Raw genomic sequence first — 18,800 nt, forward strand, 5'->3', positions numbered from 1 at the left:
ACCACTGATGTGAATTACAAGTGTTATTGATACCGTCACGAGTGAAAGTGGCTTCATCAGTGAAGAGTAACAATGAGGTTAGGCTACTCGGCAATTTACAAGTAGCCAAAGACAAAATTCCAATCGTTTATCTTCATCTCCTGCTCGAAGGTGTTGATTCCTCTGTAAATGATAAGGCTAGAACCCGTGCATACGTCATGTCCGCCATATTCTTGTATGTGGAACACCAATACGTGGAAAAAATTCTGCGTGTGCTTGTTGCAGGACTACATTGTACCAACTGAATAATGTCTTCTACTTCATCCACATTCTGTTCATTTAAACGTTCAGATGAAATGTGACTGCTGGGCACTGCATCAGTCTCACGCATTTTAGTGAAAACACGAGGAAACGCTCTTGAATCTGGAACTCTGCGGTCAGGAAATCGTCTGCCGTATTCTCTACAAGCAGCAACAGCGTTTCCGTTACAAAACCCGTACACAAATACCATATCGGCATACTCAGCATTTGTAAATACGTGCGGCATGCTTAAAAGATACAGTAGAATTGGCCAACAAATCACAATCACAGTTGAAGAATTGAATTATGTAAACTAAACCACAACTTCACAACTTGACCTTCAAAACAAAAATGACAATCGATAAATAAGCCCATAGCAACCGGAGTAGCAACACACGAAACGAAAGTGCATTGAAAGTAATCATTTGCGTTTGCTTAACAGCTCCTTGGGTTACATTCTAACAGCTTATCTCTGTACCCAATAAAAATTGTACACATTTTATATAGAATTTTTATTCGAATTCGTCTATACTACCACCTCCAAAAATATTTACTATTTCTCTTGAAACACCCTGTATACATAGCAATTTGTGCAATTGGTGATTGCAGGAATGTGCAACTTCTGATTTTAATTAAGAGTTTTAAATTCGGAAACGAAATTGTTTGTGTGTTGGGTAGGTAATCTTGGTAGTTATTGCGCACATCAAACACGAAAAATATCAGGTCAGAAAGTTAAAAAAGCAAAATTGTTGTAAGTGACAATTTGGTGAAAGGATTTGTTTTTTTTAAGCGTTAAATTAATGACTATCATTATTAGTGACAAAGAACTTTTGTTACCGAACACGTGGCAACATAAAGACATAAAAGTGCTGTGATCACCCATAGTTGTTGCTCTAAATTGTTTACTACTTCCAAAAGTTTTGTCTCAGACACGAATGACATGGCAATGTCACTACAAGAAGATACTTTTACGTTCCATACCATAACACCATCAGAGTTTAAGTCCATGGACTGCATGTAGGTACTCTAGTGAAAAAGTTCTGCGAACCAAAGTAGTTCGCGTGTACCAGGACGAAAATCGTGGTTATACCCGGTTATATATTTGGTTGTATCAGCTATGAACATAATGTGGACTTCTCAACGTTCAGGATTGTGTAAACAGTCCAATCCATGTTTATTGTCATCACAAACTTTTCCATGATATGTCAGGAATTATCAACGAAGCTTGCTTCCAGCCAAGACATATTACAAAGATTAATTTATCATAAAAATGTGTGCGATTTTATGTTATACTTTTGTTTTAATCTTGTAGTAATTTAATGAAATAATACAAGTTATAATAATAATAATAATAATAATAATAATAATAATAATAATAATAATAATAATATTATTATTATTATTATTATTATTATTATTATTATTATTATTATTATTATTATTTCTATTATAAAACAACAGTATCAGCAGAAACAGCACACAACATTAACAGTAATGTAGTGATCGTGCTGTGGAGCGACGGGTGCCCCCGGATTTCAGGTAAAAAATCTGGTTAGCCTACTATATGTAGACAAGTTTCTCAAGACTGTCCACATTTAGCATAATATATACAGGCGCTTTTGTTTACTGCACATGCACAATGCGTTGGATCTTGAACTTAGTAGAATTAGGCGGTCCATTTATTTTTTCTGTCACTGCCTACGTACATTCAGAGTAAAGTGAAGTAATAAACAAAATCCAGAATATAGAGCTAGGGCAAAGAGAGCGGAATTCAACATCAACTCACAAGAATCGTATAAAAGTACTCATTTCAAGCCCATTAGTTGCCATACCGCAGCTATATTGATCATACAGCCCAGTATATTTTATATGAAGCAAGTAAAGATATAAGTTTGGAAGTAAATTTCGAAAAACATAATTATGTCTCGTGACCAGAATATTGTACGAAATGGAAGAGGTGGAAACATTCAAATATCTTGGAGCAAGAGTAACAAATATAAATGACACTCGGGAGGAAATTAAACGCACAATAAATATGAGAAATGCCTGTTATTATTCGGTTGAGAAGCTTTTGTCATCTAGCCTGCTGTCAAAATATCTGAAAATTGGAATTCATAAAACAGTTATATTACCGGTTGTTCTGTATGGTTGTGAAACTTGGACTCTCATTTTGAGAGAGGAACAGAGATTAAGAGTGTTTGAGAATAAGGTTCTTAGGAAAATATATGGGGCTAAGAAGAATTAAGTTACAGGAGAATGGAAAAAGTTACACAACGCAGAACTGCACGCATTGTATTCTTCACCTGACATGGGGACGTTGAGATTACAGGGCATGTACCACATATGGGCGACTTTAGAAATGCATATAGTGTGTTAGTTGGGAGGCTGGAGGGAAAAACACCTTTGGGGAGGCAGAGACATAGATGGAAGGATAATATTAAAATGAATTTGAGGGAGATGGGATATGATGATAGAGACTGGATTAATCCATTTCCTACCATTGTCCCTTTTTGGGACATTTATATTTTATTTTTTCTACACAAGATGAACAACAATTGTCATACTTTTTGTGTTTATATTGGTAGTACTGGATATTGTTAAAGAGAGGGAAACAGTTTTTGCATTGTTGATTGCCCTTATGTAGTGTAGGAATAATTGATTATAAGATATTTCTCTTAATTTTTGTTGCTTTTATTTGGAGTGAGAAATTGGCATTTGCAAATGCGTTATAATAATTCCACCTGTGTCATAATCATTAGTTACAATTCTACGAAGTACTACAATACAACACGTCGTTCATTTTAACTCATAGGTAATTATTATACATATTTTTCTATAACATCCCATTTTTGGGACATTGGCGTAATACTGTACACTTGCAGTTCCAGGTTTCATTATTTATTGTATTACACGAATGATTTAGCGATATTTTATCACTATTTCAATTTTCTGAGACTCATTAACGAGATATAAAGGCATCAAATTTACTATAGACTAGTACACTTGTATGGTAGACCTACATTATATACCCTAACGGACATTATATTTCTTATTTCAGATAAGTAAACAACATTATTATATTTCTTATTTCAGATAAGTAAACGACATTATGTCACGTTATTACACTAAGAGTCTAAAAGTCAAACAGATACAGAGTGTTATGGAAGACCTGGAACGAGAGGAGCAGGCTGTGGATGATATTGAGGTTGTAATTGTACCCCCAGATCCAGATGAAGTAACTGACGAGGAAGATGTGCGTGAGAATGATCTCACTGAAAGTGAAGTGCAAGATGTAGCTGGAATAATAGAAGTATTTGTAAGAACTGAAGAATTATCAGTAAATGGTGGAACATATGAAACTCTTCCATTGGCTTCAGAAATTCCTCATAATAAAAAGAGAAAAACATGTGCTGGTACTCAAAAACCAACATCATCAAAAAAAAAACAAACAAACAAACAAATTGAGCTACAAGTGACAGCAGGGCCCAAATGATAATATATGAAGCAACTTACAGTGCAGATAGTACTTAAGGCTCATTCACAATGAAAATTAAACATAACCGTAACATAAACACAGAAGTTTGCGCCCAGGCTACCAAATGGGATCATTCACAATGATTCACATAAGCATTGACATAAACATTACCGTAAGACGTTAACATGAAAGTCTGCAAACTCCAAACTTTCATGCTTATGCTTACGTGATTTGCAAACAGAACACAATCGTGGAGCGCTGAAGTATACGACAGAATATGAGGAAATGGCGTCGTTGTTATGTTTCCATGGTTACCAAGTATGTTTGCTGTTATGTTTATGTTCCCATCGTGAATGATGGTATGACTTCTTGATTTTACTGTAACGTTAAGTTTACGCTTACGTTATGTTTAATTTTCATTATGAATGAGCCTTTACTGTGAAATTGTGGACAGTTTATATTATCTACATGGGAAAAGCGTAGTAGATATTTTTTAGGAATTTTTTTCTGACAAAGTGTTGGGGATCCTTATAAATCAGAGTAAAATTTATGCTAATCAGAAGAATCATCTTGGTTTTTTTTTATAAGTAAAGAGGAACTAAGTCCCGCGCCGTGGCGTCGTGGTCTAAGCATCCTGCCTAGGACTCACGTTACGGAATGCGCGCTGGTTCGAGTCCTCATGGGGGAAGAAATTTTCTCATGAAATTTCGGCCAGTGTATGGGACTGGTGCCCGCTCAGCATCGTGATGCTCTTGGGGAGCTACGATAGGTAGCCAAATTCTCTTACGCAAACCAGCTATAACGGCTGGGTGGCTCATTGTGCTAACCACACGATACCTCCATTCTGCTTTGGCATGTGGCCATGATGCCAGCAGCCGGCTGGTAGGTCTTGGCCCTTTATAGGTTGTAGCGTCACGGATTATTATTATTATTATTATTATTATTATTATTATTATTATTATTATTATTATTATTATTATTATTATTATTATTATTATAAGGAGCAACTAAAGGCATTTATATGTATTTTGTTGCTTTCCGGCTACCACAAACTACCTCAGGCAGACATGTACTGGGAACAAGCTCCAGATGTAGAAATTGGATTCGTTTATAAATCGATGCCAAAAATTCGTTTCAGAGAAATCAAGAAGTTCCTCCATCTGAATAATAATTCAAAAATTGATTAATTTGATAAAATCTATAAATTGAAGCTATTTTTTGATACTATTCGAGAAGAATTTTTAAAATTTGAAATTTTTCATTGTGAACTTTGTTTAGATGAAATGATGGTTCGCTACTATGGTAGACACCCGTCAAAAATGTTCATGAGGGGCAAGGCAATCAAATTTGGATACAAGATATGATGCTTATGTACTTCGAATGGTTACCTGTATAATTTTTTACCATATTGTGGAAGAACAGACAATCAAGAAGGATCTTTAGGCCTGAGAGTAATTTCTGAGCTCACTAGTGTAATTTCAGAGGACAAGACACAACAGATCAAGTTGTTTTTTGACAACTTTTTCACTAGTGTAGATGCACTAACAACCCTGAAAGCCAGGTACATCAAAGCGATAGGGACAATGAGGGACAATCGCTCTAGCAAATGTCCAGTCATGTCTACTAAAGACATAGAGAAGAAGGAACAGAGAGGACTTTGCGACTTCAGATTCGATGCAACAAATAAGATACTGATTCTAAAATAGAAAGATAACAAAGTCGTCACTGTGGATACTAACTTGAGTGCAGTAGAACCAATCACTAATGTTCGTAGATATTCTCAGAAAGAGAAGAAAGAAATACATATATCCATCCCAAAAGCTATACAAGAATATAATCTGCATATGGGTGGAATGGACTTGCTGCATAAACAAATATCATTGAATCGCATTCGGGTCCACTCAAAAAATGGTGGTGGCTCTTTCTATTCAGATGATTGATATAATGGTTTTAAATGCTTGGCGAACCTACCAAATTGCCAACAAAGAAGAAAATGTTTCACTTTTGGATGTTCGAAGGAAGTTAGTTCTAGCATATATCAATGAAAGACTGAGTCCACACCAAAGTGTATAGGTCTTCAAGGTAGTAAATTTTTGGGTGGAAGGGTGAGCATGGACGTAAAGTTTGACCCACAAAATCACCTCATTCAAGCAATAACCACGCAAAGTTAAAATTACAATAATGTATATGTTATGTTAATTCTGCTAATGCAATGTGCCAATCTTCCATTTATGGGACGGTCATTTGTAAGAACTCTATGTGCAGAAAATTTATAAAATTTGCTTTTTCGGTGTAATATCATCCCACTGAATAGAAATATGTCAATTATTAATACAAAAATTATTTGGAATAATTTTAGCGGGTAATGGCTTAATCTTGCACAGGATAGGGACCGATAGCGGGCTTATGTGAGGGCGGCAATGAACCTCGGAATTCCGTGCGTGTGTGTGTGTGATATACAGTATATATATATATATATATATATATATATATATATATATATATATATATATATATATACATACAGTATATGCACGTACAGTCCAAAAACATAGAGTAGCCATATTTAATCAGCTATGAGAATTCAATACACTCTTCTAATCATGACTATCATATTAACTTTCGATTAGCAAAGTTCTGATGTGCATAAATACTTCCTGTTGTAAGTTCAACTCCCTATTGTGTTATTTCGCCATTGAAAACAAAACGGCTGCAATGACTACATTTTAGGACATTTTGTTAGCTGCTAGATTTTGGTGATACTATCAGAAATTCTTAATACAAAAGTGACCTATTTTGTCTATGTAAATCTTGTTTAAATCCAGATTATTTGCGAAACAGAAAAGAAAACTTAAGTAAAATTCGATACAATAATTTATCAGTCACGAATGCAGTCTCTATGTGGCAAGCGCCCAAGTTACATGAAATGTAGGACCTAAACTGGATAGTAGAACTTGTAATTAGGCTACGTCTTTCAAGATGTTGATGTCTTTAATAGAAACTCAATGAAATACACTATGCGATGATTTTGATATTACGCATTATCGAAAGTTCGACGTATTTGTAAGTTATTTAAGTCTAGTGTAACTTAAATAACTTGTTTTTTTTTTTTACTTAAAATGAGGACAATGGCATACTTTTATCTTGCAGGTGACATGTACGTTCACATTGCTACGTTCCTGGCGCTTGTAGCGGCGACATCTTGCTATTTTCAACCGAAAGATGCTTTACAGCGTGATGGATTATTGAGACGGAGAAACCTCACACGCCTCCCGCAGTCGCTGCGACCCAGTGCCTACCAGCTGAAGGTGTTTCCACGCATCAGAGATGGTTACTTCAACGGTAGCGTTCTGATCAACGTCACTTGCCACGAGTCCATAAGCACTGTAATCCTGCACGCTCATGAAGTTCTCAACATTCACCAAGTTAACATCAGCATTCAGTGAGTCACCTACAAAATAGCATTAAAATTACATCAATGTTTACTGTAATGTACGCAACAGCTTCCTTAATTTTTTTCTAAGGCGAACAATATAAAGATTTTCTTAGCATTTGACCATAAAATTCAGATCATGGCCCACATTTAAAGAAAAACTAATAGAAAAAGGTAGTATTCTTGAACAATATATTAGAACAGAAGACATAAGGATTTTAAGACACAACATGATGTTCTTTTGGACATTTATCTAAATTAAATTATGGGCTAAAACCGCTGAAACTCGCGCAATAATATTAGAATAAATATTAAGTATAACGAAATATGTAAATATGTTCCGTGAACACATTACAATCACTGGAAATGATTTGACAGCTATTCTAGAGAGAAATTTGTAAATTAGACTAATGACATTCAGGAGAATTAAATCTAGAATCTTGCATAATAGTAAAAAAAAAAAAATACATTCTGTAAAAAGTGGGATGCCACATCTCGCCTAATCCGATGTAAAATAAATCAACTTGAAGAATACATTAACAGGGAATGAAACATAAATGAGGAAACAACAAATTCCAGAACAGACTATTCACACTAAATTTTTTCTAATATATATCAGGTGGTTATAATTAAACTGACGATGTTCGGTGTGGCACGGCACGGACTGTAATGATCTTAGGAGTGTGAAATCTCGTAGACATGCTAATTAAGCAATGCACTCGCGAATTATGCAAAAAAAAAAATTAGTTGCAAGTTTTGCCACAGTATGAAAATGTATGTATTTATTCACACTGCAAATGGGTGTATACCCGGTGGCAGTGGTAACTAATTACACTTAATAATGACAATAATAAACACAACTAATAAAAACAATAATTAATAATAATAATAATAATAATAATAATAATAATAATAACAACAACAAGGAGCATCCTAAATTAAATGAAGCATGGTCACTTAAAATAACATTTAAAGTAAATCTAATTTGTATCTTAACCCTAAGTTCGAACTAAGACCCACGAGTGTGACAGGTTCATACCTGCACAAATACCTTTTGGCACTACACTTATTTCGCTTATGGCTTTATAAGTAGTCAGAACGTGGTATGGGAGCAGGAAAAAGGCAGGAAAGATCAAGCACATGATAACGGTGGTTCTAGTACGTTTATTAGGAACTATGGTCACAAACACTTCAACATGGCCTCCCACCTCAGCAACATGTTGCATCCAAACACGGCATGATCGACAGTTGCTCGCAGTATATTAAGTGAAATCAGAGCGATATGTATACTAGTTTTTAGATCAGGCAGAGACCTGATCTGTCCCTCGTAGACACGATCTTTCAAATATCCCCACAACCAGAAGCCACATGGATTTATATATATATATATATATATATATATATATATATATATATATATATAATTTTATATTTATATCACTTCGTGATTTAAGACGGCACTTATTCCGTCGGATCCCGGCCAACTAGTCACTCATACCGAGTGCACCTCAGCACATGTGTGGACTTCGGTCCTGCGTTCATAGACATCTATGACGTAGTGCAGAGGGCGGCCACTAGAGGGAACCCAAGAGTTGGAGCTTAATCTGAGACGATTCTAACCGGCTTCGGAGTTGTATCCGGTGTGGCTTAGTGGATAAAGCATCAGCACGTAGAGCTGAAAACCTAGGTTCAAATCCCGGCGCCGGAGAGAATTTTTCTCCGTTCCATTACTCTTTCATCGCACATGGATTTAGGTTGGGGGATCTTGAAGGCCATGCATCTGGAAATTGCGTAGAGATGATGCGGTCCTTACTAAAAGTTTCTCGCAGCAAATCTTTCACCTGGCAAGCGACATATGGTGTTGCACCATCTTGAAATTAATGGTGTGGTCACAGTTGCATTCTTGCAAAGCTGGAATCACGTCTTGCACAAGCAGGTCCCCTATACCTAACAGGCCCGCAAGGTATTAATATGTTTGATCTTTTCTGCGTTTTTTCCTGCGCCCATACCACGTTCTGATTGCTTACAGCGCCATATTTTCACCTGGTCACAGAACTCAGAACTAATTATTTGGTATAATTCGCGAGCGCACTGCTTAATTAGCGTATTACGAGGTTTCACATTCCTACAATTATTACAGTCCATGCTGTACCACGGCGAACACCGTCAGTTTAATTATAACCACCTGGTACATACATAAGTGTTCTGCCCGTGGAGAGGTCCTTCACAGCAAACTCATAATTCTTCAATCTTTCCTATTTTCTGCCTTCCTCTTAGTCTTCCTCTTAGTCTATCATCTGTCCTTCCAGTGCATCCTTCAGTAGGCAGTTTCTTCTCCGTCAGTGACCCAACCAGTTCCTTTTTCTCCTTCTGATCAGCTTCAGCATTATTATTTCTTCATCCACTCTTTCCAACACAACTTCAGTTCTTATTCTGTCTGTCCACTTTACACGCTCCATTCTCCATGTCCATATTTCAAATGCTTCTATTCGTTTCTCTTCATTTCGTCGTAATGTCCATGTTTCTGGCTCATACAATGCCACACTCCACACAAAGCACTTCACTAGTATCTTTAATTCTTTTTCCAGAGGTCCGCAGAAGTTGTTCTTTTTCTATTAAAAGCTTCCTTTGCCATTGCTATTCTCCTTTTGACTTCCTGGCTGCAGCTTTATTTCCACTAATAGTAACAAAAAATAAATAACACGTATTATACTTGATGTCGCAAAATCTACTTGATTTTGTATTTTAAAATGGCAATGACCAAGGAATGATAATTTTGTCATAGGTTGACTGTATTATCTCAAGAATGTTGACTGACTATTAATTTGTTTCACTAATGCAGGAGGAAAGTATTTTGAATATTTAAACCCCCAAAAAATAGATGCGATTTTGTTGTGTCGAGTGATTTTTGCGTTACTCAGTATATACAACACTCAACGTTCGAGAGTAGGATGAATCTTCGACTTCAGGTGGAAAATAACGAGTATGAAAATTAGTATTCTGTGGCTTGGCATATAGAAGGTAAACCCTGGTTTGATTTTATCAAGTGCTAGTTGTTAAGAAAGCGAGAAAGAGAGACAGAGATACGAGCGGAGTGTTGCCCAATCCGCTGCAACTCGTATACTCGTACATTAAATAAATCATGTACGGGTTGATGTGGTTTCTGAAACATTACGTACGTTATACTGTAGATGTATTAGTTGTGAAATAAATATCTGATAATGTTAATCTTTCACTTCGACAAAATGCACAACAAAAGACAACACGACTCAGCTAATATAGAATGAAATCTAGAATGAAATCAGCATCACCAACATTGATGCGGCGTATTGTATCGGCAGGTCCACTTACAGTTTGTCGTCAAGGCAGAAATGAAAAATTCGGATGTGTCACATAGATGTCTATTCACATCCTCTCAGATACCGGTACATAAGGGGATTGTTTCAAAAGCTCAGACGATTTGACACAAGGAACGAGGTAATAGAAGTAATCGAATAAAACAACTCAAGAATTCCAAGGCAACAATTAAATGGAAATGTGAGAAATAAAATACTAAATTTGCATATACATGGAGGCAGATAAGAGAATATAACTTAAGAGAGAAATAGTTACCTGCAATAGTAAAAGTATATATAGGCCTATAGCAAAATTTAAGTATTGAGAAATATTGAAAAGAATGAAGAACATACTGCCATGTAAGGAATCGAAAAAAATAACACGTTACCTTCCCCTAGTTTTAATAATTATTATATATGTCAAAACTAGATACCTCGAAATAAGGTCATTCAACTACAGGTTTCGCCTGAAGTTCAGTAACTTCGTCTTTGGTGAGTGGTAGCCAAGATAAAAGTGGGTCCTCTACTTAAGTCATCTGAGCAGGTGATGCGTGCAGCTCTTCATAAAAGCTCGATCAGAAAGAGGGAGACTATCTATCACTTTTTTTTTTTTGTCCGTACAAATGTGGTCATATTTTGGATTTATCAAAAATACATCATTTTTAATTTATGATACTTATACACTTCATTTTATCTTTGTTAAGAGTGAAAAACTAAATTCTAAACCTCTTCTAAATGTTGATTATTGAGACTGTACGAGAGTTAAATCAGTCAACAAATGTAAGTTTATGATTTTATTTTGTTTAATTTGTGCATAATTTTGTTTTAGGTAACTTCAGGAAATTTTGTGGAACTGCCTCATCCAATTTTATTAGACTATGAGGAACATTGTTGAGTCCGAAGATGAACAGTGAACGTAAATACCGTATTTCGTTCTTAATTTGGAAATCTCTCTAACAGTGATAGTCTCCCTCTTTCTCTAACAGAGAGATTTCAAAATTAAGAACGAAATACGGCATTTAAGTTCACTGTTCATCTTCGGACTCAACAATGTTCCTCATAGCCTAATAAAATTGGATGAGGCAGTTCCACAAAATTTCCTGAAGTACCTACTGTAAATCAAAATTATACAGAAATTAAACAAAATAAAAGTATAAACTTACATTTGTTGGCTGAATTAATTCTCGTACAGTCCCTTAAATCAAAAGACCAGTTCTCAAGTTTTCTGGTTCGAAACAATTCATTTTAAAGGGAAATTAGTTGCAAAGTTTTGGCCTGACATTCAGATTACACAATAGGGTTGAGGGTTACTGTACTGCCAATGTATGTCAAGGTACTGTTTTTTGTGCGCTTTTGAATCCCCAATATTGTTAACTAAGTTCTGAGTCTACAACGGATATTTCCGTGACAATCTAGCAATCGATATTTTGTAGCATTAGAAATTTTTTCTTTACACTTGTGGTAATGACAAAATGAAAATAGTGACATGTCTGCAAGTCTGCATCACTCGCTTGGCTATTACCAAAATACACGACATTTTATACAGGAACATCATTTTATTTTTACTAACATTTTCAATATTAACCTGGCTGTACCTTTGGATAACGGTTGAGAACCGGAAACTCCGTTTGCTACCCCCTTTCACGACAGGAGTTAGATGATACGGGCGTAAAATACAAACAAATCACTTTACTAGGTATAGGAGGGAAGAAAAGTAGTTCATCCATTTACGTAAACTAGGAAATATCGCAATTTTTAGTTTGATAATTTTCATTAGGTTTTTGTTTAATCAACATACAGTACAGTATTAACAATAAGTATTTTTACTCACGAACTGAGTTATCCATGCGAACGTATTCATTATGCAGTGTATATTATTCTGTCTACAGCACATTAGCGTACAATATAGAGAATGAAATTAAACTGAAAAATAATCATAATATGGATATTTAAACACATCCTTGAAAATGGTGGCCGTTCATTTCGATACAAGCTTCAGTTCTTTGTGCATATTATCGCACTATAGACTATTGTACCTAATTCCAATTGCCAGTTTCGTTCTCCGTACTAGTAACTCATGCTGAAATAATTCCGTACCTACTCTATAAAAAAGTACCTTACGTACTGTAAATTCAATCTTCACTTCTGCCCGATCCGCAGAGATAAAATTACTCAGACATGCTATCTACTGTCCGTCCAAGTGGTTATGTCGCAGGGTCGTAGAAAGGGGGGAAATCACGTGAGAGTTAATTACTTAACGAGGCACTTTTATTTCAGTTATTTTAAACAGTTGTATAATATTACGTAAACGTCCAATTCCTAGCATAAATTAATGTTTTCAGAAAAGAGCTAAGACAGCTCAGCCACTAGCCTTTACAGAGGGGCGAGCAGAAGCAGGAGCAGGTGGGGGAAATCGGGATGCGACGTAGGCAAACGGACGACAGTACCTATGCGAAAATATGATTCAAAATTGAAAGATCTTTCTTCACTGGAAAACGCGAACATATTTCTGGAATGTACTATACTCACTGACTCAGTACTGTTTACTATATGTGGCCTTGGTTCTGTGTAGAGGACAGTTGGAACTTCATTAATAGAAGGGGTGGGAGTGAAGTACATTCAAAACTCAGATACAATAAAAATTGAAGTAAAAATAAAATGATGTCCCTATACTTTCTGCATATGTGTACCTCTTTTTAAAGGATGTCAATACTTACGTAATTTTAACGCAAACATAACCTAATTTAGTATCCATATCTATTAGTTATCTTGATTTTATTGCAGGGGCGAAGGAGTCCAAATTAATCATATGTCCAGAAATAGAAGTGATGACACCATGTCCTTGGTCCTCGCAAATGTAATCCAGAACAATACAGAGTTCCAGTTACACGTGTTATTCAGTGGTGAGATAAGAAATGAAAGACGAATCACTATTGGTGGACTATTCACGAACAGTTATCCTACATCTAAGATGAGAGATAAATATGGGTAAGTTGTAAGTATAATTTGTTTATTTAGGTATATTGAAAAGCATTTAGTCGAAGAGATATTTCAAACCTGGAATTTTGCGTACACATAAATGCAGGTGTTTTTCGAAGCATCACTTCGTATAAATGATGTCCATCAGTCAGACTGTAGTGTTTTGATGTCGGCAATGTGCAGCGTCACTCGGATGTTATTTTTTAAATAGAGATAATTAAATTGTACTTACTATTACACCAGATGATCGAGGTGTTAGCTTTCTGCTCTTAAATATGCGTGAATCGGGCCGAAAATATTACGGGAAACTGCGTGAACTTAATTTTGTAGGCCTAGCTTTGCAAAACTCGTTGACGAATATTTTCCTTTAAATCCTCTGGATTACGTAGATTCTATGCTTGTACTATTTGTTTAAGAGTAGTCCACAAACAAAAGTTATAGAGATTTAGGTCCGGGGATCTAGGAGGCCACAAACCCTATATAATTATTCTGTCGTCGAAGATTTTGCGTAATTAAAGCACAGAATGTCTGAATGTAGGCGGAGTCGCATTATTCTGCATAACAACTTCATTCATTAGTTCTCCTTCAGCCAAATTGGATTTAATATTTCACCCATTTAACATTCAGAATTAATGGTAGGTCTACCTTAAAAATGGGCTCAATGGTACGGTTTGCACTTTCAACGCACACCATACCGGTTAAAAATGACGACCTTCACTACTCCGGAATAGTTTCGGCTATTTCTGATTTAAGTCTTCGTTTGTCTTCGTTTTTAAGAACCGACACATACGAAGTGTGAGGTGCGAGGCCCGCTTCGCACAAATCCAGACTCCACGAACTATAGTGATTGATTCGTAAAGTTGTTTCTAGTTAATATATTTGTGTAATAAAACAAAACAAAACAAAAAATCACGCCATAATGGCTTCCTATAGCTAGGGATATCCTGAACTAGCATCAATAAACAGCGCGCGTTTACTTTGAGGGATGCGCTTTGCATGTGTATTTCTTTTCCACTATATAAACTTTCAGGATTTACGTAGTGTATTAGTATATTAAATGCTCTTAAAAAGAACTTTAAGTGCGAAATTTTTGTTATTCCTCTATGTAAAAACCAGTGAGAGCTTTCTGCCTTCAATCAGTTTTCGAAAGATACTTACCTGTTCCCACCACCACATATTCACGTGCTGCTATAGCAATTCTCTTGTCACTTAATGTCACTTTAAAGAGATACTGTTCTTCGTGTATTCTGGTTCACAGCAGACAGCACAAATACATCACCAGTCCGAACAACACATTTTATTATATAAAACATATCGTTTTTCAAGTAATTTGAAGCATGCATCGTATAATGATTTTTTTAATTTTTAATTAAACCCCGTCGATTTCACACTTCCTAAACACAAAATAACCCATAGCGTTTATATGTGACAGCTTCACAAGTGACTGAAATGGAACAGAGAAATCTTTGAAACATCCATCATTATTAGGAAATTACTCGAACTCTTCTGATTACTCCGATATTTGGGTGATGCGACTTTATTTCCATCTGAATATATACCTCCAACCTTAGAAAAGTATAACTAATTAAATAGAGCCTCAAAAGTTAAACAAAAGGATGTACCTACTTCAAGTTAGAAACTTCTGGCTACAATTTCATTTTGGAGAGGGCGAAGAACAATAATTGTAACGAAGACATATTTTGCAACCTGACTATGTTAGCTTGTATTCAGTACTTGTACGAATTTCCGGAATTTACCCCTGCATTTTACAATGGGATGATACGAGGCCTATAGTAAACTCTCGATTAACTGGGATGTTGACTATATGAGACGATCCGTAGAGAAAAAAGTACATACGCCTATAAAGAATCTAAGTTTAATCTAGACATAAATTAAGAAAGTAGGGGAACCTTCACTTAAAAAATCTTTAATGTACAGTTGTCAAGAAAAAAAGTTGCCGCACTCGTGAACAGCGAATATTATCTAATTCCACTTCGGGTCACGGCGATGTTACACAATGCATGTGGTTGTAGAAGCAGTTCCGGAAATATGGAAGTATTGTAGACCAGCCGTAGAGTGCTTGCTTAATGATTCGAAGGTTGTGGGTTCGGGCCATCTTCAAGTTTTCATTTTATTTTTTAATCGTTCTTTAGCAATATAAATAATATTCAAATTATCATTTATATTCTGTTATCGTTCTTTATCGATATCAAATTATTTATATTTTGTTATCGTTCTTTTAGCGGTATAAATAATATTCAAGTTATAATTTCTTATATTCTGTTATCATTCTTTAGAGATATAAATGATATTCAAGTAATATTTTGTATTCTGTTATCGTTCTTTAACGATATGAATAATATTCACATTTTTTATGTTCTGTTATCGTTCTTTAGCGATATAAATAATATTCAAGTTATCATTTATATTCTGTTTTCGTTCTTTAGCGTTATAAATAATATCCAAGTTATTTATATTCTGTTATTCTTCTTTCGCGATATAAATAATCTGTATTTTATGTAAGTAATTATTATAATACAAATAACCATTTTCTTCGTAAAATAGGTTATTTTATTTAAATAATTAAACATATATTATATAATATCTTATATTAAGTCCACACCTGTGGAGTAACGGTCAGCGCGTCTGGCCGCGAAACCAGGTAGCCCGGGTTCGAATCCCGGTCGGGGCAAGTTACCTGGTTGAGGTTTTTTCCGGGGTTTTCCCTCAACCCAATACGAGCAAATGCTGGGTAACTTTCGGTGCTGGACCCCGGACTCATTTCACCGGCATTATCACCTTCATTTCATTCAGACGCTAAATAACCTAGATGTTGATACAGCGTCGTAAAATAACCCAATAAAATAAATCTTATATTAATTAAACAAACCGATATTTACCATTTATATTATGTTAACGTTCTTCAGTGACACTGTATAAATAATATTAAAGTTATTTATATTTTATCGTTCTTTAGCGACATAAATAATATTCAAGTTATGATTTATATTCACTTATCGTTCTTTATCGATATAAATAACATAAATTTAATATTAGGTTTGGAACAATACAGTTGCATAATACTGGTGTTAGTTTTCCTTTTTATATTATTACATTATACTATCTTGAACCACAATAAAATGAAAAGTAGTGACGAGAAATTGAACCTGAGACCTTGACATCTAAATTCCGACGTTCTTCCGCTGAGCTACGAGGGCACAAGTGTGGAAACATTTGCGGAAAAATTGGCCCAATCTCCCTCCAAGATTTTCTGGTGATTTGTAGAAGCTAGTCCAGAATGCGGGGGGCAAAAGATAATTGGGATTTCCGGTCTCTGATCGGGTCAAACATCCTGATAGAAATAATATTTAACCCTTGCGGTGAATTTCGGTGAAGTCCGGAGGGCCCAATTAGTCAAAGCCGCTTTCCTCATCTCCACGCTTGGACCCCCTGAGATCTAATGAGATGCGAAAAAGACAGTGGTGTGCGGAAAGCAACGGGAAGTTATCGCATTTATCCTTCCCAAGAAAAACTGCAAACATGAGCAAAGGAAGCTTTTAATAGAAAAAAGGAGCATCTTCTGCGGATCTCTAGAAAAAGAACTAAGGAAGAGCTAGTGAAGTACTTTGTGTAAGTGTGGCATTGTATGGGGAAGAAACATTGACATTACGACGAAATGAAGAGAAACGAATAGAAGCATTTGAAATGTGGATGTGGAGAAGAAAGGAGAGTGTGAAGTGGACATACAGAATAAGAAATGAAGTTGTGTTGGAAAAAGTGGGTGGAGAAAGAATGATGCTGAACTGAAAGAGAGAAAGGAATTGGTTGTGTCTCTGGTTGAGAAGAATAATAGACGACATTAGGATATGTGGATCATATGCGGAGACTAAGAGGAAGGCAGAAAATAGGAAAGATTGGAGAATGCTGGGTTTGCAATGAAAGACCTGCCCATGGGCAGAACACTTATGTATGTATGTTCAGAATGCCTGGAATGTCGTGTCTGAGAACAGTCACTATTTGCAAAGACTAGTCGATTTCATGCCCACTCGACTGCAAGATGTGATCGAGATAAGGGGAAGATAGACTAAATATTGAATCGTGGCTTTTTGTTTCATTTTTTGAACGCTTAATTGTTTGAATTTTCTAAGGCAGACGCCAGTAATTTTGTTTTGTTTGTGCCACGAAAGATATTTTTGTTGAAAATAAAATCTTTTTTCTTTCCATTTGCAGCCACAATGTCATAATGATAAAGTCATGGCATAATACATTAATGAACCTGATGTTAATTACTAAAATAATCGTAAAAGAGAAAGGAGCAGTTCTGTATATTTTGTCTCTCTTTCTCTTAAAAAAAAACAAGAACAAAAATGAACATAAAATGCATGAGATTGTATTCGAACGCAGGATCTCACGAATAAGAGGCTGGAACGCTACATTAAGCTATCAAGTAACACACAGAATACTTTAATTATAACTGTAGATATCAGGCAACGTGGTCGAACAACATGTAACACCGCCTGTTTCCGAATTGTAGCGAAGATACCTGAAGGGAACTTTGCTTCAAGAAAGCTGTCACTTTTTCTTTTGACAACTGTACACTAATTATTAAAACCATGTTTTAATTTCAAATTTTCATAATATTATCCTACGTATTCAAAATGCATGTCCTTAACCTACAATATGCACGAATAATCATTAGACTACTGCAATTATATTATTTCATCCTATTAAAAATTGTATTGCATTTGATATTTCTACTACTAGAGAAACAGTACGAGGAACTGAAACCCGATAACCCTCCCGTATAAAGAAAACAGCATTGGTGGCTGCATATCCTGTTTTTCGCATATGGTACATACAGTATGAATGATTAAAGAGGCAATATTCACCTTCGACAAAGTTCCCATTTTTTATTTATTTATTCGTGAACCTCGTTCTCAAAGTTCTCGTTTGGGTTCATGAACTTTCATTTTACTCGTATTTACTGTATATTCTGGATACTGCAGATTTCCCATCCATCTCTTAAGGGGAATCGCTCAGTACTGTACCCGTTTGCGCTATTATTTATTCTAAATGAAACTACGGTAAATTAAAATATTATACTAAATTATATTAATTATATTAGGTTTTACAAAATAATTATATTTATAATTTCGACACGCACAAAAACCAACAAGCGAGAGGACGTAAGCAACTGTAACATGTAGGGACGTTGCATTACTATCGATATAAGTAGTTATCGATACCTTACTTGCGATACTGACCATAATTGGATTTGATAATTGGTTTTCGATATTTT

At 35.5% G+C, this 18,800-nt stretch overlaps 1 protein-coding gene across 2 annotated transcripts in view; it reads left to right on the forward strand.

Annotated features, from left to right (window-relative positions):
* Positions 1–18,800, forward strand: part of LOC138715336 (aminopeptidase N-like) — a 129,271-nt gene that overhangs the window by 20,170 nt on the left and 90,301 nt on the right. The window contains exons 2-3 of one of the 2 annotated variants that reach the window (XM_069848149.1): positions 6,905–7,196; positions 13,307–13,510. In XM_069848149.1, the coding sequence (XP_069704250.1) occupies positions 6,910–7,196; positions 13,307–13,510 (491 nt within the window). In that variant the 5' untranslated portion in view covers positions 6,905–6,909. The remainder of the gene's footprint in view (positions 1–6,904; positions 7,197–13,306; positions 13,511–18,800) is intronic. The other variant, XM_069848150.1, reaches the window with a different exon arrangement.

Source organism: Periplaneta americana, chromosome 15 (assembly GCF_040183065.1).
Source record: "Periplaneta americana isolate PAMFEO1 chromosome 15, P.americana_PAMFEO1_priV1, whole genome shotgun sequence".
NCBI lineage: Eukaryota > Metazoa > Arthropoda > Insecta > Blattodea > Blattidae > Periplaneta > Periplaneta americana.